Source organism: Mustela nivalis, assembly GCF_964662115.1.
Source record: "Mustela nivalis genome assembly, chromosome: 7".
Lineage (NCBI taxonomy): Eukaryota > Metazoa > Chordata > Mammalia > Carnivora > Mustelidae > Mustela > Mustela nivalis.
This window is the reverse complement of record NC_139026.1, coordinates 47,440,654-47,461,449: the sequence shown is the minus strand read 5'-3', so window position 1 is coordinate 47,461,449 and position 20,796 is coordinate 47,440,654. Positions and strand designations below refer to the sequence as shown.

Below are 20,796 nucleotides of genomic sequence, written 5' to 3'. Positions count from 1 at the left end.
GAGAGAGAACACAAGTGGAGGGGAGAGAGAGAGAGAAGCAGGCTCCTGGCTGAGCATGGAGCCCGATGTGGGACTTGATCTCAGTACCCTGAGATCTTGACCTGAGCCAAAGGCAGATAGATGCCTAACTGACTGAGCCACCCAGGCGCCCCTGCTTATACTTTTCTTTAAGTCATAAATGCTTTTAACTCTGGTTATATGACTGACTGCCCCTTTTTGTTTCTGAAGGCACAACGACTCTGTAAACGTTGTGGTCAAGCATGGAGAGCTGCAACACTTGAAGGCTGGAAACTCTACCATGACCCTAATGTGAATGGAGGTATTTTAGTAGATTTGATTCTCAGAATGAGAAGATATATTTAGCTTAAATGCCAGTCTTTATGAAGCATAGCTTTTGTTTTTAGAAATTGTTGAAATAGGAGTTCTCTATTTTAAACTGTAAATTTTTATTTCTTTTACTGTTTTATAGGAACAGAATTAGAACCTGTTGAAGGGAATCCATATAGAATCATTTGGAAAATAAGTTGTTGGAGAATGGCAGAAGATGTAAGATACAAGAAAACCTTTATTGATACTGATTTTTAATTAATTGCAAGCCTGCTGATGGTGCTGTGAAACATTTAGAGTGGTAGAACACTAAGGTTTCTGTTTCCAAAAAAAATTTTTTTTTTAAAGTAGGCACCATACCCAGTTGTGGAGCTCGAATTCACAACCCTGAGATTGAGTTGCATGTTCTACTAACTGAGCCAAGAAGTTTTCAGAAAACTTCTGATCACATTGCCTGAGCCAGGCAGGGGCTCATTTTCAAAAAAAACTTCTGATCAAATTGAAGAATGGGTTGGGAGGTTTAACTATTAACCAGAATTATTCAGACACTAAGTACTAAGAATTAAATACTGATAAAAAGTAAAAAGAATGTATCAAATGAATTCAGAGAATAAGCATTTGGGCTAAATCTGGCTTCCCAGGGAAGAGAATTGAATTGCAGTTTAAAAAATTACTAGGATTTGAGTTGTTGGATATGAAAAGAAGTGGAAGGAATTCTTGGTAGGTTATGTAAGTTGGAAAACCTAATGGAAGGTGGTAGGTCTAGGGCTATCAGGTTGGAGCAGAGGGCTCATAAAAGGAAGTAGAGTCAGTTCTGTTACCATACCATATGACCTGTGCTTTCCTAAAAACAAAAATCACTGCAGCATGCAAAATTTTGCAGAAAACCCACAGGCCTTTTGGGGAAAATAGATTTTCGAGCACAGTACTCAAAAACCATCGGCAACACATCAAAAGATAAAAACTTAAGACCCTGTTAAACAGGAAATACACAAATGTTACAGTAAATATGGCATTTTACTTTGAAAAAACACTGAAGTTTACTTGTGCATTTGAGTGTCAGGGTGTTGCAGCTTGTGAGTTACTGTGAGGTGTAGAAGGAGGTTAGCTGAAATTAAAATGAAAATTGTAACTCTTGATACGGATGGAGTTAGCTTATAATATACCTAATGAAGTGAGGTGGCAGGTAGATGTTTGAGATATGTTAGTTTTGTGTATTTATAACTGCCTCCATTCAGCTCCGTGTGGTTTTCTGCATTCACCTAGTGTTTCTTGTAGATGAGATTTGTGTTATGAGAAATCGCATTACGTTTATGTTGTTCCTTGATAGATCGGTTGCACTGGAACAAATTCACATTTTCAAAACCAGGGTTGGAACAGAACTAATGGAAAAGATGATTGAAAAAGTTAAATTAAGAACAGGCATTGGGGGCGCCTGGGTGGCTCAGTGGGTTAAGCCTCTGTCTTTGGCTCAGGTCATGATCTCAGGGTCCTGGGATTGAGCCCCACATCAGACTCTGCTTGGCAGAGAGCCTGCTTCCTCCTCTCTCTCTGCCTGCCTCTCTGCCTACTTGTGATCTCTATCAAATAAATAAAATCTTTAAAAAAAAAAAAAAAAGAACAGGTATTGGTGGTCCTCAAGTGTTTCTCTAAAGAAGGAGTATATATCATTGATAGTAGTGAACCATCAAAACTTTGAGAGCACATGGTAACAGTGCTTTAATAAGATTAACATGATAGTGAAAAAAAAAAAATAGGCTTAAAAATTGAATGGACCAAAGGCTGAGAAACTAGTTAGGAGCCTGTTGGAATTATTTAGACACTAAGTATTAAGGGCCTGTCCTAGGATAATATTGATAGTGGAAAGGAAGGAACAAGAGTGGTCAAAAGAGTGATTGGAAACAAAGGCAGAAGAGGATTCAGGTAAACAGTGAAAGTCTTTGAAGTCTTATTTAGATGATAAGAAAACAAGAAGTGCCATCAATAGAATCTGATAGTAAAATGAACTAATTTGATAAACATAATTAGTCCTGCTTAGGAATTAAATGCAGACTGATAAAAGACAGGTCCCAGGTGCCTTGTTTTGATGTTCTGTAAGTATCAAGTAGTATTAGGCATTTAGGAGCTTCCTAGAGGAAAACAGCTACTCCAGATCTATCTGGAATAAAATTTAACTATGATAAGTAATCAAAGCATCTGTTAGAGTTGGATCTTTCATCCTATATTTGAAATTGAGATGATTGATTTTTCCTGAAGATTTCAGCACTGCCTACATCAGCAAACCAAGGAGTCCTTTTTTTTTTTTTTTAATCTAAGATTTTATTTATTTATTTGAGAGAGAGAGTGAGCGAACATAAGAGGGGGAAGATCAGAGGGAGAAGCAAACCCCATGCTGAGCAGGAAGCTAATGCAGGACTCAATCTCCAGGATCATAACCTGAGCTGAAGGCAGTCACTCAACCAACTGAGCCACCCTGGCGCCCCAAAGGAGTCCTTACTGCCCCACTAGATCTTTAACTAAAGTTTAGAAACTATCAAGTGAATAAATAAGGCCATTTAGAAGACTTATAAAATTCCAGATTATGAAAAAATGTACATCCTTAGAAAAACAGTATTTCACATTTATACTCCTTGTATTTCAGGAGCTTTTTAATAGATACGAGAGGGCAATTTATGCAGCTTTAAGTGGAAATCTCAAGCAGGTATGTAATCTACTTTAATTCATTTTTCCCCTGTAGATCAAAATCAGATACATATTCTAATATTCATATATAATAAATTTTATAAGCTTAAGCTACTTTCTAAGAGTAGCAGTGACAGCAAAATCATGAAATAGAATAGTGACTTGAGTTGCTTAATTTCATGTATGCCATACACCAAATGATGTTTTAATAAATGGAACCAGACTTTAATTTCTAAGAATTATAAATTTAATTCCAATATATATGTATATTTTTTTACAAAACACATTTATTGATGACTTATAGTGCCCCTCGGTTTATACAGAAGTGTACCACTGAGGCATAGTGACTGTTGGGATTGTTCTATGTTTGTGTATGTGTGTTTCTTACAAACGCCACCACCCCCTGCATTTTATAGCTATTTGTGTGTGTTGTAATAACTAGTTGAAACATCATCTTACATCCAACATGGAAAATTGATGCCATTGTGAACTGAGTATGGAAAAAATCTCAATAGTTAAAACTTTTTAAAAGATTGGTATGAGTTGGGTAATGGGCTGTTTGGTATGTATATTACAATCCACTATGTTTTATGTCATTAAAATGACTTTATAGTCCATATCAATGGAAGTCACTGCTCTCCCCACCCCTTGTTGACTATATATGTGTTTCTGGTTTGGTATGGGGAAAAAAGCTGCTTCCCGTCTGTGACACCTGGGAAGACACAGTGTGGGCCTACTTTCGGGTGATGGTGGACAGTTTGGTAGAACAGGAGATCCGGACATCGGTAGTGAATCTGGATGAAACTGAAGAACTCCCTAGGGAGTATTTGGAAGCAAAGTGAGTTTGTTCTTTTGTTTTTTGTCTTGGTGATTTGCAGTATGCTCTGTAAAGTTTTATTTTGTAGCCCTTATTCATATTACTAATATTGTTTTATCCTTTCCTATTTTCTTTTTAAAGTTGGACCTTAGAAAAGGTATTTGAAGAACTTCAAGCTACTGATAAAAAGGTAAATATTAGTAAGAACATTTTAGGATAACTAGAATAGGAAACAATGTTATGCTGTTGTGCCACGTATCTGAAAAGCAAAAAAATAACCTGAAACGGTTATATTTTCTCCTTTTCCTTATCTCTTATCTAAATGAGAGACATTTTTTTTTTTAAGATTTTATTTATTTATTTGACAGACAGAGATCACAGGTAAGCAGAGAGGCCGGCAGAGAGAGAAGAGGAAGCTCCCTTGCTGAGCAGAGAGCCTGAAGTGGGGCTTGATCCCAGGACCCTGGGACCATGACCTGAGCTGAAGGCAGAGGCTTTAACCCACTGAGCCACCCAGGCGCCCCTAATTTCTCTCTTTTTGAAAAAGGAAAATGTTAATGGAAAATGACATTTCCTAGATCTTAAAATAATCTAATATTTTTAGGTAATATTCTCATAAATAATTTTAAATAACTGAAGTATGTAGCAAAATAATCCAAAGATATAAATAAAATCTATATAGTATAAAAGCTATAAAGTAACTTCCTCCTAACCATTTTATGGTTATTCTCATTCCCCAGAGATGATAAAATATATAGCTATATAGTCTTCTATATCTTTCTCCTTCTCCATAATCTTACAAATATGTGTAAATAATGTAGTTAATTCCGAGATATTTTGATTTTTCTTGGTTTGTTTTTTTTTTTTTTTTTTTTTGCATCATATTACTTGCATTACTCTCCAACTTGGGAGGAGTGTTTTGTCTTTATTAACTTTTTGAGAGCGAGATTTCATGGAGGGGTAGGGGCAGAGGGAGAAGGAGAATCTTTTTTTTTTTTTTTTAAGATTTTATTTATTTATTTGACAGAGAGATCACAAGTAGGCAGAGAGGCAGGCAAAGTGAGAGGGGAAAGCAGACTCCCCGCCGAGCAGAGAGCCCGATGTGGGACTCGATCCCAGGACCCTTAGATCATGACCTGAGCCGAAGGCAGAGCCTTAACCCACTAAGCCACCCAGGTGCCCCGGGAAAGAGAATCTTAAGTAGGTTCCATGCCCAGCGCAGAGCCCAAGCATGGAGCCAGACACAGGGCTCAGTTTCATAACCTTGAGATCGTGACCTGAGCTGAAATCAGGAGTCAGATACTTAACTGAGCCACCCAGACACCCCAACTGTTTGTTTTTTGTTTTTTGTTTTTTGTTTTTCTTTTAATGATACTTTCTCCAAGTTAGGGGATACAGATTTAGGGTAACCTGACCTATTCTTTTTAATCATTTCTCTTTTGATGTATTTAGGTTGTTTCTAGCAGTGCAGTGAACATTGTTATATACATATATGCTTATCTACTAGTCCTATTTTAGGGTAAGTGTCCTAAAAGCAGGGTTGCTGAAATAAAGAGTAGATATATATTAAATTAATTACCTGGTTGTAGCATTTAATTCATACTCCCATAAGTAATTTATTAATGCAGCCATCTGCCTGCATTCTCACCAGTCCCAGATGTCACACTTTGAATTTTTTGCTAATGTATCAGATTAGGTGGGAAATAGGAACTTGCTGTTCTGCTCTTACTTCCCTGTCTATTCATAAGGCTGAGCAAGTTTTCTTGTGTTTATTGACCATGTGTGAATTTCCTATTCACATCTTTTACCTGTTTTTCTGTTGAGTTTTATCTTTTCCTTTTTACTATGTATAACTGTATAGTAAAGAAATTAATACTTCTTCTGTCAAGTATTTCTTACCAGTCTGTTATTTTGTGGAGATTCCAGCTAATTAAAAATAAAACAAGTAAAGGAATAGATATACATATTAGAATTAGGAATTATATTTACATATTAGAATTAGGAATTAGATATATGTATTAGAAAGAGGGGAATATTTACAAAGGATGAAAGTATAAATCTAGAAACTCAATTTACTAGAAACTCAGTTACTAGGATTCATAGAAGAATGAGAATTTTTAAGTACCTAAATTCAATACAAAGTTACCCCCCAAAATCATAGCCTGTCTGTATTTTTCACAACTAATTAGAAAAGGATTTGGTGCTCCCTCCAAAAAAAGTCCCATTAAATTATTGACCAAAGCCATAACATACATAGGAATAAAATTAACTAAGGGTTTGAGGACTTTCAAAAAGAAACTGTTGAATCTTATTGGAAGACATGAGTATAAATAGATGTACCATGTTCCTGGATGAGAGGATTTGATGTAAGCCATTCCAAAATTAACATAGAAACTTAATCTTTGGGGGATTATTTCTTTTCTTTATTTCTTTTTTTTTTTTTTAAGATTTTTATTTATTTATTTGACAGGCAGAGATCACAAGTAGGCAGAGAGGCAGGCAGAGAGAGAGAGGTGGAAGCAGGCTCCCCGCTGAGCAGGGATCCTTATGTGGGGCTCGATCCCAGGACCCTGAGATCATGACCTGAGCTGAAAGCAGAGGGTTTAACCCACTGAGCCACCCAGGTGCCCCTGGAGGATTATTTCTAAACAGAGAATTTTACAAAAAGAAGAATAAATGAGAATGGCAAGATGGCAAGAAAACTTGAAAAAGAATAATATGCACTAGTTGCCTTACTTAATAATAAAACAAAATAATTATACAACAAAACAATATGCACTTAACACAGGAATGAATAAATAGATCAGTGAAACACAGACATTGTTATTAGATCCAAATATGTATTAGCACTTATAGATGACAGAGGTGATTTTTCATTTCAAAGGAAGAGGGATTTATTTACATACATGATATGGGCATGATTGACTTTCTGTCTGGAGGAAAACAGCTAAATCCCTACCTCATGCCACATTTTAAAGTCAGTTCCAGATAGAGCAAAGATTTGAACGTAACCAAGAATGAATGCTGCAAGAAAAGTTAGATAATGAAATAAAAAATTAAAACGTGTTTGGCAAAAAAGAAATAAACTATTTGCTTCCAAACAGTGCAACAGAAGGTCACTTATAGTTTTTTCTACTGTCTAATCACTATTTTGGTGGCTTCTGTTATGCATGGTGCCCTTTGCAGAAGAGAATACAAAGGAATGCTTTCAACAACTGCTCTTCGTTTTTGGAGAAATCTTATAGTTTGTTTTGCTTAGGTTACGTGTGCCCTTCCTTTCTGGCTCACCATGGAGTGCCAGAAGAACAATAATAAAATATAAAAAATGAAAATAATAATATTCAGAGATTAAATTGTTTTAACACAATTCTCTGCTTTCAACGATTGTTCAGCTTGAGTATATTCCAAAGACATTACTTTCTCAAATTTGTTTTCATCTCCTAAGACCCCTCATGTGCAACTTTTCTTGTTTCAAAAGTTGACCTTTGGCTTACTAATGAATACATACTAAAGAATGATCACTGGGAGATTTATGGAAAATGTAAAAATTTTTTCAGAGAGTTTTGGAAGAGAATCAAGAACATTATCATATAGTTCAAAAGTTCCTTATCCTGGGAGACATTGATGGTAAGATACTATACTTTTGTTTTGCTTTCTATGAGTTCTTTGTTTCCTTTCTTTCTTTCTTTTTAAGATTTTATTTATTTATTTATTTGAGAGAGAGGGAGAAAGAGAGCATGAGAGGAGAGAGGTCAGCGGGAGAAGCAGACCCCTGCTGAGCAGGGAGCCCATTAAAAAGTTATCAAAACAGTACAGGACTCACCGCATCTTTTAATCTTTATATCAGCCTATTTGAATGCAGCTATTAATTGTAAGATAATAGAGCTTGAATTTAATCCTGGGTCTGTTTTATATGGGGGTTATTAACAATGAGGTAGTGATTTCATAGTACTATAGGAATACAGTACATATCCTGAGTAATGTTTATTTCTATTCTTTTGGTCTTTATTCCTATTACTGAATTTTTGCTTTGATGTCTTGTAGGTTTGATGAATGAATTTAACAAATGGCTTTCCAAAAGCAGAAACAATCTACCTGGACACCTTCTCCGCTTCATGACTCACCTCGTTTTGTTTTTCCACACTCTGGGACTACAGATCAAAGTAAATAAAAAAGAACAATTGACTGTCCTTTGCAAGGGTGATGCTGTATGCCTCTCATCAGGAAAACATGCTACTTTTTTGTGGGGTGTTTTGTTTTTTGGTTTTTGGGTTTTTTTTTTCCTAGAAATGGTGGTAAGGGTGCAGAAGTCTTTTTTTTTTTTTTTTAAGATTTTATTTATCTGAGAGAGAGAGAGAGACATGCGGGGAGGGGCCAGGGGAGTGGAATGAGGAGGGAGCCTGACATGAACCCCAGATATGAATCCCAGAACCCCAAGATAATGACCCTGACCTGAAGGCAGACCCTCAATCGACTGAGCCACCCAAGCGTCCTGGCATAGAAGTCTTCTAGACAGTCTTGTATGGTCACTCAGTGATAACTCACTGTGGATGACCCTTTAGGGCTCTAGTCAATGGATGCAGAATACCAGTGGGGGTTTGTGTGTGTGTGTGTTAAGTAATTTTTTAAAACGATTTTATTAGCACACGTGAATGTGCTGAGGGAGGGACAGATAGACAAGCCAACTCACCACTGAGCAGGGAGCTCAGTGTGGGGCTGGATCCCAGCACTTTGAGATTATGACAGGCTCTGAAGTCAGATGCTCATCCAGAGTGAGCAACCCAGGTGCCTTATGTGGTTTTTGATAAATTCATAACTTTATCCTCATCAGTACCCAGTTCTAAATCAACCCACCAAGCTAACTGAACAAGACTACTTTTTCTATGTGAGGTTTCAAACCTTTGTTTTCTTTTTTCTTTTTGTTTCTTTTTCCTATAATCATGGTAACATTTAGTACCTATAGGAGGCAGAATGATAAACAGTAGTTGAAAGTTTGGACTTTGGAGTAAGAATCCTGGGTTTGCATCCTTACTCAGCAGCTTCTAGTATGTAATTCTGGGTAAAATAAAAACCTCTGTAGTTTTTTTAGTTTAGAAACTCTTAGTTTCTTCCTCTGTAAATTGTGAACAATGATAGTAACTACTCACAAAGAGTTATGGAAGGTTCATTTGGGCAGCATATAAACTTTGCTAAGCACTTAGCCTCGCATGTAGTCATTGCTCCATGGTAAATATTAAAATCATTCAATCACTTAGTAGAATTTTTATTAGATACCTTGCTGGTACATATAAGCAGTTTTGTTTATAATTGAATTATATCCTTTTTTCTATAAAGGAAGAAGTTTCCATTGAAATTTTAAAGACCTACATACAGGTAAAACTTTTAAGAATCCACAATTTGATTGTTTTTTTTGTTTGTGTGTGTTTTTTTTTTTTTTTTGGTGGAAACAAAAATCAGAATGGTGATGTTTTAATGCTCAGTGGTGGGGAAGTCATCAGAATCTGTAAGAGATCTTTTAATTATCTTAAGTATATTTTATTTAGAATTTAAAATCATTCTGTTCAGTAGAACAAATCCACATCTATATGAATCTCTCATTAATGTTTGAAATTTTGAAGTGAATTTTTAAAAAAAACACTGCTGATCCCAGAACCTGTTGTTATTATTGACATATTTTGATCTTTTTCTGTTTTGTTAGCTTTTAATAAATGAGAAGCATACAAATCTTATAGCATTTTATACCTGTCATTTACCTCAAGACCTAGCTGTAGCCCAGTATGCATTATTTTTGGAAGGTGTTACAGAATTTGAGCAGCGCCACCATTGCCTGGAACTGGCTAAAGAAGCAGGTAAAAATGGTTGAGAACTTTTTGTTGGGTTTCATAGGCAAGTTATCATTTTGGCATTAGTAACACTTATCTTTATAGTTTTAAATCTTCTCTTGAGAGAAAAAGAATGAAATTTTTGATGAAATTCTGTTTTAGGAATAAAATAACTTATACTGTAACCCATGTAGAATATCCCTGTTATGGCATTTTCTTTTACAATTTTATAATGTCTTTCATATTGTACACGTTATATTTTTATAGAATTTTAATTCCAGTTTACCAAATCATTATGTGACTGTTTAGAGAATATTAGTGTAAATGATTAATTCTGGTTTTTGTCTCTTAAAAAAATTCCTTAGATTTGGATATTGCAGCTATAACAAAGACTGTAGTCGAGAATATCCGAAAGAAAGATAATGGTGAATTCAGTCATCATGACGTGGCCCCAGCCCTAGATACCAGCACTACTGAGGTAACATAAGGGGCAGGGGAGTTGTATGTGTAATTCCTAATCCCTCTTTGGTGGCTCTTTGGTGAACTTCCTCCTTAACATACTCTGCCTCCTTTCTTTAAGAATTTTTCTTTGTCAGCCAAAACCTTTTAAATTTTAAAATTGGCAGCAGACTTAAGGTCTTATGTAAGGGATTTAAGTTACTTGCAGTAGTATTGTGTTAAAGGAAGCTTTATTGGATTATTGGATTATTCTAGACACTTGATCAATCTCTAACTCTTTAAGTAGTTTACTTACCCTATTTTCAGGAAAAAAAAACAAAAACAAAAAACCATTTTAGAGTAGCCGCTAAGGAATCACCTGGTTAAGTTGGTGGGACATAGAATACTTAATTTCAGACTCATACTCAAAGAAGTTTTTTGTAATTTTTTCAGGGTTTTTTTTTTTTTTTAGATTTTATTTATTTATTTATTTATTTATTTGTCAGAGAGAGCAAACTTACAAGCAAGGGGAGCAGCAGGCTCCCCACTGAGCAAGGAGCCCAATGTGGGACTCCATCTTAGAACCCTGGGATCATGACCTGAGCCAAAGGCAGACGCTTAACTGACTGAGCCACCTAGGCATCCCTTTTTTGTAATTTGAGTTACTAAGTGTGAGAAGAAACTAAGGAAAGCTAGATTCTTTCATAATTTCATATAGCTTGAGGGATGATCATGTTTACTAGATGTAAGTTAATTCTACTAACTAGAATATATTAGAAAAAGGTACAATCAATGTTTCTTTTTTTTTTCAAATAAATGAATAGGAGGACCGTTTAAAAATTGACGTAATTGACTGGTTGGTATTTGACCCAGCACAGAGGGCGGAAGCACTTAAACAAGGCAATGCGATAATGAGAAAATTCTTGGGTATGCTTTATTTTAATATTCTCTTCTCAGGCTTTTGTTCAAACTTATATATTCTTAAATTTTTGTTTTGTTGTGGGTTTTTCTTTGTTTTTCTAATCCTTCCGGTGGAGGGGGGCAGGTGACAAAACAGCCATTCTTATATATCAGGTCTAGTATAATGAAACAAAATTAACATTATCATTGTCCTAATCAGTGTTTATTATAATCTCAAGGCTTTGAAAAATGTAATTGCCTTAAGACTCAAAAGTTGGTAGAAGCAACTGCATTAAATGAATTCTTTTGTGACTTGACCCACTGAAATAAGGAAAAAGCTTGGCTATTAAGTACAAAGAATCACCCATACCTTTATTAAAACTACTTTGGGACTCAAGATGCTTACAGCTGACTGTAAAGGTTGCAAACCAATTAATTTGACTCCTTTAGAAACCACCATACAGCAATTCACATATATTGAAAAATTGTGCCTCTTTTTCACAGCATCAAAAAAGCATGAAGCTGCAAAAGAAGTATTTGTGAAAATTCCTCAGGATTCTATAGCGGAAATCTATAATCAGTGGGAGGAACAAGGAATGGAAAGTCCACTTCCTGCCGAAGATGATAATGCTATCAGAGAACATTTGTGCATTAGAGCTTATTTGGTGAGCCTATAAAGAAAATCACAAATGTGTCTACCTTCATGATTTTTCTGATTCACTCTCAGACTTTGAACTGTTCATCCAATAGTGGTGACTGACTTTTTATCTTCTCTCTCTTGTGACTGTGGTACTGATTGATCCACAGGAGCATTGAGATCATGGTCCGGCCTTCATCAGCATAAGGTTCTAATTCATGCTAACCGACCAAGAACTTCACTTCATAGAGTGGGTGATGTCTAAAACTTAGTGTCCTTGCAATTCTTTGAATGCTTGTATCAACTTTAGTGTTTCTTTGGGGGTAAGGGGTCAATAACCGACAAAGGCGAAACAATTAAATTTGTTATATCTAAAATAACAACATACTCATTTAAGATGCTTTCAACAAAAAATGAAGTGATTACATCAGGCTAGGTTCTAGGGGACATCTGTGGATAGCAGTCTGTCCTTGCCCTGTAGAAGCTAATGGGCTAGTGAAGAAGACAGACAAGTAAACATCACAAAGTGGTAAGTGTCAAGATACGTATATGACCGGAGTGCTTGAGATAGGACTAGGTGCCAGAAAACACAATATACATGTACCTTGCTGGTGTTCACCATTTGACAAAATATTTATTCACAGTGGTTTTTTTGGGTGCAAAAAATAAATGTTGAACAGTTCTGTTTCTTGGTGTTGCAGAATTACTTCTAAGAACCAGATTTTAAAAGCTCTGTAGAACATACGGAAAACTTGTGTTTGTTTCGTATTTTTTTATATTTTATTTTACATCTTAGGAAGCCAATGAAACCTTTAACGAGTGGTTTAAGCATATGAATTCAGCTCCACAGAAACCTACTTTGATACCTCAAGCAACTTTTACTGAGAGAGTGGCTCATGAACACAAAGAAAAGAAATATGAAGTAAGTTGAATTTATATAAGACCTATCTATTGCACTTTAAAAATACAGATCACATTTTTTTTCAGATTCCTTTTTCTAATTTTGATTCCAGTATGTTAACTTACAGTGTTCTATTAGTTTCAGGTGTCCAAAATAGTGATTCAACACATCCATACATCCCCTAGTGCTCATCACAAGTGCATTCCTTAATCCCCATTACCTATTTCACCCATCCCCCAACCACCTCCCCTCATATATGGACAGACACTTGGACTGCTTCCATAACTTGGCTGTTGTAAAGAATGCAGTAAACATAGGGGTGCGTGTATCCCTTTGAATTAGTGTTTTTATATTTTTTAGGTAAACTCCCAGTAGTGCCAATTGCTGGTCATAGGGTAGTTCTATTTTCAACTTTTTGAGGAATCTCCATACTGTTTTCCACAGTGTCTGTACCAGTTTGCATTCCCACCAACAGTGCACAAGGGTTCCTTTCTCTCTATATCATCACCAATATTTGTTGTTTCTTGTGTTTTTGATTTTAGCCATTCTGACAGGTGTGAGGTGATACCTCATTGTGGTTTTGATTTGCATTTCCCTGATCATGAGTGATGTTGAGCATCTTTCTTGTGTCTGTTGGCCATCTGTATGTCTTCTTTGGAAAAATGTCTTTTCAGGTCTTCTGAATATTTTTTAACTGGTTTATTTCATTTTTTTGGTGTTGAGTTGCAGAAATTCTTTATATATTTTGGATACTAGCCTTCATTGGATATGTTATTTGCAAATATCTTTTTCCATAAGTGGGTTACCCTTTAGTTTTGTTGATTATTTCCTTTGTTGTGCGGGTTTTTATTTTGCTATAGTCCCAATAGTTTGTTTTTGCTTTTGTTTCCCTTGCTTCAGGAGATATATCTAGAAAAGTGTTGCTATGGTCAATTTTAGAGATCTTTACTGTACTCTTTTCTAGGTTTTTTTTTTTTTTTTTTTTTAAGATTTATTTATTTTATTTGAGAGAGAGAGAGCGAGAGTGAGAGTGAGTACAAGTGGGAGGGGTAGAAGGAGAAAATCTTGAGCAGACTCCCCACTGAGTGCAGAGCCTTTTGCTTTGCAGGGCTTTATCCCATGACCCATGAGATCATGACCTGAGCTGAGACCAAGAATTGGGTACCTACAAGTTGAGCCACCCTGATGCTGCTCTGTTTAGGATTTTTATGGTTTCAGGTTTCCCATTTAGGTCTTTAATTCATTTTGAATTTGTTTTTTGTGTTTGGTGTAAGGAAGTGGTCCAGTTACATTCTTTTGCATGTGGCTATCCAATTTTCCGAACATCATTTGTTAAAGAAACTGTCTTTTGCCATTGGACTATCTTTCCTGCTTGTTGAAGATTAATTGACCATATAACTGTGAGTTGATCAGGTCATATTTAAAGAGGTAATTTCTTCAGCAGTTCTATTCTTACTGTAACAGGTGATCTTTCTGTTAATGCTATTTGAAAAAAAGACACCTGTTAGTTTTCTGCAGCTTATTAACCAAACATGAAAATTACCCTCAGGTGACATTAATGTTCATTTATGAAGTTAACATTTTAGTGTTTTATTTCACTGCAGTCTGTTGATTATTTTTGTATTTGGCTGACTAAAGTTAACTTTATTTTTTTTAAGTTTTATGTATTTATTTAAGTAATCTCTGTACTCATGTGGGGCTTAAACTCATGACCCAGAAATCAAGAGTTGCATGCTTCTCAATAAAGTGAACTCTTTAGAATGATGTTCCATGTAAATATTCCTGTATGTACTTTTACAAATACATTATTTATTGGTTTTAGTCTGTTAATGTCTTGTGTTTGTTTTGCAGATGGATTATGTTATTTGGAAAGGACATTTGGATGCCCTGACTGCTGATGTGAAGGAGAAAATGTACAATGTCTTGTTGTTTGTTGATGGAGGGTGGATGGTAGATGTTAGAGAGGTAAGCTCTGTACATTGTATATAGATAAAAAAGTAAAAGTCTATTTTCAAAGGTTCTTTCTCTAAGTAGAAGCACCTATGGATCTTATATATCCTTTGTTCTTGTAACTGAACATCCCTTAATTTAAACCTAGACTGAAAATAATAACTAGGGAATAGAAATCTTGGACTATTGAGTAAACTTATTTCTTCAGATTTAATGTATTCATTCAAGATACTAAAATGTAACTTTTTAAAATTCTGGATCTAAAAATTTAATTGTATTTGCATTCAATTCAATTTAAGGATACAAAGATAAGTCTAGTAGCCATGACCCTCACCTCTGAGCTATCCATTTAAATGACCTTGGTGGGGGCAGGCAGCTTTTTTTAAATGCTGGGCTCCACTTTCAGAGATTCTGATTTAATTGGTCTGTGATAGGCCTGGATTTATTGGTTTTGGGGTTTTTTTTAATCTGCTGGAGAGCTTAAATGTATATCCTGGGTTGAGACTAGTTACAAAAGTACCTAATGCCATAAGAAAAGCACAGATTAAGTATTTTGTGAGTTCGGGAAAAGAAAACGTTGGTTTTACCTGGAAGAGGTCTAGACAGGGTACTTGAAAGGTATAGTATTTGATTCCTAAAAAATGATGTCGAAGCTGAGTGAGTAGAGGGGAAAGGAAGGATACTGAAGGTAACTATCATGTTAGTGAAAAAATACAGAGGCCTGATCCTGTGGTTTAACAGAAACCTTGAGTAATCAGCTTTGCCTCTGCAGACTTCATGATCTGTTAAAGGGGAACTGTGTAAATGCTGGATTCTTGAATATTTGGTGCAGCATTTTGAACAGAGAACCTAGAATGCCCTTTCCCCGATAGCTATACCGATGGCTTTCCTACCTTCTTCAGTAGTATGCCCAATGTTCTCTCTCTAGAGACCCTCCCCATTCCCCAGCCCCAGCCACCCTGTATCACTTTCTTCTTATCCTGCATTGGTTTTCCTTGTGGCAGTTACATATAATGTATAATGTATATTATTTGCTTGTTGTGTGTCTACCTCCATTAAGATGTAGACTTGATGAAGGCAGCAACATTGTTTTCTTCATTTCTCTGAGTTTAGCACTTAAGTTAATGCCTGGAACATAAGAGGCTTTCAGAAAATGTTTGGTACATTTAGTAAATGACTGGGGTGAACGCACTGTCTTCATATTAGAGATACCTGTAATGTCAGTGCAGTTCAACTCCTGTGGGCAACACATACCAGGTAATGAATTTTTCTCACATGTAAGGCCCTACTGTATGTCCCTAATGGAAAGAATGTTTTAATTTTATACATTTACAGAATTTTTCAAAGCTTTTGTTCATTCGAATGACAAAAACAGCTTAGGTTGTGGAGAGCAATTGATTTTCTTTTCCTTGTGGCAAATTGCTGGGCCCATCAGGCATAATTCAGGACAGTTGGTAGCCTTCAGTCTGCTGGTGTGGGAAGCCATTTGAGTTAGCAGAACAGATTACTAGTAACACCCCTTTGATATTTGGCCAGCAACAAGACCTAGAAGAAGCAGGGGGCCAGAATCCATCCTGTGAGATCAGATTACTAATAGACCTGATGCTACTTTCAGGTGATAAGAGGTCTGGGAGCCAGGGCCGCTTTGCCTCCCTAGCAAGGGGGCGAAAGACGCCCTTGGAGTACAAATGGAGTGACTCAGAGGAAGTGCTCACATTCTTAACAGGCTCTGGGTGGAAACAACTAATGTGAATTATGAGTAAGACCTTTGGTTTTAAATCCACCTCTGAAGGTAGTGAGTGCCTATTTGAGAAATAAAATAAAAGTGCTTTCCCTTTCAAAGTTAAGAAAACACAACGCATGCATGCATTTTAATATTTACTGTTAATATATTTATATCTCAAAACAAGACTGAACAATTGATAGTAATTTTCCCTATGTGTGGAAAACTGACCTAGATCAGCCTAAATTAGTACAAATCACTCCTTGGTAGAATTACCACATACATTTTTTTGCTCCACTTACATCTGCTTTTGAAAAATGCTTTAGCAGCTTAACATAGTCTGTCCCATGAAGATACTTACACTGATTAATATAAGTTGTCATAAACAACAACAAAAAGTTCCAGACTTCTAAGAAGGTAAATCCACTTTTTAAAAAAAATTTATTAGGGGGGCGCCTGGGTGGCTCAGTGGATTAAAGCCTCTGCCTTCGGCTTGGGTCATGATCCTAGGGTACTGGGATCGAGCCCCACATCAGGCTCTCTGCTCAGTGGGGAGCCTGCTTTCCTTCCTCTCTCTCTGCCTACTTGTGATCTCTCTGTTAAATAAATAAATAAATAAAATATTTTTTTAAAAAAATTTTATTAGGTATTTTATTAGGCTTTTCTAAAGACCAGGTATTCAGCTTGTCTTGTTCTCTGTTTTGTCTTATGCTATGAACTCTGTGGATTTCCTTTCTATTTTTTTTTTTTCTTTCTATTTTTAAGATTATTTCACAAAGGTTAAGGCTGGGTTCTTTTTAAATTATTTTAATGATTTTTAGATTTCAAATTTGTTGCAAGCAAACGTTTTGGGTACATTTCTGTACTCTTACTACTGCCCACATAATTTTTTAGAAAGGCCCATATGTACTTCGAAATGCTAATTGTTTTCTCCACATTGTTTTTCTCATGTATCTGTTAGTTCTGTCTCATTAATTATATTATTCAAATCTATGGGGTCTTTTAGTTTTTCTATTTTTGAAAAGTTATACAAAGGAATCATAAATTCACTTTGCTTAAAAAGAGTTTGTGGTGACATTGTCCCTCCCTGTGTGCCTCTCCCCACCTCATGACCCTTCTCCCCAGCAGCAGTCACCACGGTCAGTTTATGTCCTCTCACATGTATTTCCATCTGTACACATCAAGGGAAACGGTGCTTCTTTTCTCTTCCCAGTTTTGTTCCAGTGGTATTTAGTCTCTCTTACGGCTTAAAGTTGTTTTTATTCAAGACATAATAGATATTAGAAATACAAATTTAAAAAAAAAAGAAAAATATAAATTCAGAAGCATTTTGTTTTTGTTATCAGACCAGGGACTCCTCTGTATTAGGTTTTGTTTGCCTTCATGCGGTTTTACCAAAAATTGTGTGTCTGTCATGATTAAAATCCTGCCTTGTTTGATTTTAAATGGGCATCATGAGCTTTAGAGAAACCCCATTAGCTTCTACCTGTTGTATTTTGGTTTTGATTCAAAACTTGGGTTTTTTATAACAATATTTACCTTAAACTTTTTAAAATGACAACTTGATGTCCAACTATAGGATGCTGAAGAAGACCATGAAAGGACACACCAAATGGTTTCATTGAGAAAGCTTTGTCTGCCGATGTTGTGTTTTCTGCTTCATACCATTTTGCATAGTACTGGTCAGTATCAGGAATGCTTGCAGTTAGCAGATATGGTCTCCTCTGAGCGCCACAAACTGTATCTGGTAAGTTCTGGAGCATTTACAGTTTTAAATTTTAGTGATTTGATAAGCTCTGTAATAATATTTGATTTTGTGAGATGTGTTTACATTTTTGAGATGTTCTTAGATTTTCTTAACATAATGGTCCACTTCTAATGTTTGTTCTTTTTTTTGAAAATACATACATATTCATAAACACTTAGAAGTAAATAGATTGGCTCAAAGAAATAGCTTTGAACATAGTGGCCCTTGGCTATATAAATCTTAAAGAGGAATTTCTTATGTTAAGCTAATCAGGTTGATTAAATGACCATAAATTTATATATTCTTCCTTGCTCTCATTCTTAACTTTTTTTTTTTCTTCTCTTAAAATCAGGTATTTTCTAAGGAAGAACTAAGGAAATTGTTGCAGAAGTTAAGAGAGTCCTCTCTAATGCTCCTAGACCAGGGACTTGATCCATTAGGATATGAAATTCAGTCATAATTCATCCACTCTGCTAATTTCTATGATAAATGGAGTTTCTTGTAAAATACACATATTTGTAATTACTGGGTTTTTTCTTTTGCATTGTCATGGGAATAATGAAAATTTACACATTTGCATTTTATATTTTTCAGAATATTATGATGATACTTTGAAAATTTAATGTATTATATGACTATTTCCCTGCATTTATTAATAAAATTATATAAAAATTAAAATTTTCTGTTCTTACAAGTTCCAGAATTACCTCTTATGTAATAAGAAATTAAGTTTCCTGTTATCCTACTTTTCTCCTGTGAGCATAAATATGCTGATATCTTAAAATTATAAAGAGGATGAGAAGTAGATTCATTTCTAAATCAGGTATGTAATTTCTTATAAGATTTAGTGGGTTTTGGGGGGGGAGATAAAGATTTTATTTATTTATTTGACACTGAGAGAGGGAACAGAAGCAGAGGGAGTGGGAGAAGGAGAAGCAGGCTTCCTGCTGAGCAGGGAGGCCGATGCGGGGCTGGATCCCAGACCATGGGATCATGATCTGAGCAGAAGGCAGACGCTTAACAACTAAGCCACCCAGGTGCCTCATAAATTTAGTGTTTTTTAAATACTACAGTTAAGATGAATATAGCAAGAGTTTTGTCTAATATTACGCTTTTGTTGTCTTTATTTTGGAAACATTTCTTTTTTATTAACTCATTCAATAAACTGGCTACTAATTAAGTTAGATCTTATGAAGTCTTATCATAGTATCTGGTACACAGTAGGCACTGACTAAGCTGGGAAATACAAAAATGAGTGGAATCTACTCCAGCCCTTCTAGTAGGGGTTATACAACAAATACCTTTTTTAAATGCCGTTAAAAAAATGCAAGTAATCTGCGCAGTAAGACACTGTCACCAGCTAAGAGGGCTCTGAGGAGGTAGCATTAGAGCTGCTGTTTGAGTAATGTACTGAATTTGCAAGGGCAAAGATAAAGCACAAGAAGAGTGAGGGACTGCACATTGGGAAATCAGTATGAGCAAGGCCCAGAAATGGTAATGCATAGTATATTTATGAATCAGCAAGAATTTTCTTTCTTTCTTTCTTTCTTTTTTTTGAGAGAGATTGCGTGCAAGAATGGGGAGGAAGAAAGAGGGGAGAGAGAATCTCCAGCAGGCTCCAGGCCTAGTGAAGAGCCCCATGCAGGGCTCGATCTCATGACCTGAGCCGAAATCCAGAATCAGATATGTAAGTGACTGAGCCATCCAGGTGCCCACACCTGAGCAATTTCTTTTTTTCTTTTTTTTTTTTAAGATTTTATTTGACAGAGCGACAGAGAGAGGGAGTACAGGCAGAGGAAGCAGGAGAGGGAGAAGCAGGCTTCCAGTGGAGCTGGGAACCTGATGCAAGGCTTGATTCCAGGACGCTGGGATCATGACCTGAGCTGAAGGCAGATGCTTAACGACTGAGCCACCCAGGCACCCCACACCTGAGCAGTTTCTTAAAGATGTATTTATAGATGCCACCCTAGAGACGTCTGGCTAGGAGGCCTGGTATAGGGTCCTGGAAGTTGTATATTTAAGTATAATATGCCATAGGTGATTTTAATTAGCTTGGGGTATTCTGGCTTAAATCAGAGATGGATATTGTACCGAACACAGCGGGAGTTGATCATGATACAACTGTTTGCATCGGCCCTGGAGAGGTGTAGAGGCAGTGGACTCCGCCTCAAGTTCTTATGCTAGCAAGAACAATCCAGAGGAAATACTTACTTTCCAAAACCTCTTTAGTTTTTATACATTAAAAAAATGAGGTGAAGCAGTATGAACTGACTTGGAAGTCTAAATCTTAAAAAATATGTATAAGATTTGTATGCTGAAAATACAAAATACTGATAAACCAAAAAAGAGCAAAATGGAGAGACATACCATATTCATTAAACAGAAGACTCAACATAGTAAAGATGCCAAATTGATAAACAGGTTTAACAAAATTCTAACTAATATTTCAGCAAGAAGATAGATTATATATTACTTGGTATGACTGAATTAATCTTCTTAGGTGTGATAATTGTGGCCAGATATTAGAGTGTCTTTTATTCTTCAGAGATACACCCCAATGGACGCCTGGGTGACTCAGTTGTTAAATGTCTGCCTTCAGCTCAGGTCATGATCCCAGGGGCCTGGGATCCCTGCTAACTGGAAACCTGCTTCTCCTTCTGCCTGCTGCTAGTCCCCCTGCTTCTTCTCTCTCTCTTTCTCTCTCTCTCTCTGGCAAATAAATAAAATCTTTAAAAAGAATAAGAGATACCTACTGAAATATTTAGAGATGAAAGGCCATGAAGTCTGCACTTTAAAACAGTTTAGCTTTGGGGCACCTGGCTGGCTGGCTAGACATGGATAGAGCATGTGAC

The 20,796-nt window shown here is 36.1% G+C and overlaps 1 protein-coding gene across 5 annotated transcripts in view; it reads left to right on the top strand.

Moving 5' to 3' along the window:
* NUP107 (nucleoporin 107) overlaps positions 1-18,622 on the top strand; it is a 45,371-nt gene extending 26,749 nt beyond the window's left edge. For all 5 annotated transcript variants that reach the window (XM_082742860.1, XM_082742862.1, XM_082742864.1 and 2 more), the window contains 16 exons: positions 229-319; positions 470-546; positions 2,969-3,028; positions 3,702-3,847; positions 3,968-4,016; positions 7,384-7,453; positions 7,871-7,989; positions 9,161-9,199; positions 9,525-9,675; positions 10,014-10,126; positions 10,911-11,013; positions 11,491-11,651; positions 12,420-12,545; positions 14,376-14,489; positions 17,777-17,944; positions 18,297-18,622. In XM_082742860.1, the coding sequence (XP_082598986.1) occupies positions 229-319; positions 470-546; positions 2,969-3,028; positions 3,702-3,847; positions 3,968-4,016; positions 7,384-7,453; positions 7,871-7,989; positions 9,161-9,199; positions 9,525-9,675; positions 10,014-10,126; positions 10,911-11,013; positions 11,491-11,651; positions 12,420-12,545; positions 14,376-14,489; positions 17,777-17,944; positions 18,297-18,404 (1,695 nt within the window). In that variant the 3' untranslated portion in view covers positions 18,405-18,622. The remainder of the gene's footprint in view (positions 1-228; positions 320-469; positions 547-2,968; positions 3,029-3,701; positions 3,848-3,967; positions 4,017-7,383; positions 7,454-7,870; positions 7,990-9,160; positions 9,200-9,524; positions 9,676-10,013; positions 10,127-10,910; positions 11,014-11,490; positions 11,652-12,419; positions 12,546-14,375; positions 14,490-17,776; positions 17,945-18,296) is intronic.
* The last annotated feature ends 2,174 nt before the right edge of the window (positions 18,623-20,796 follow it).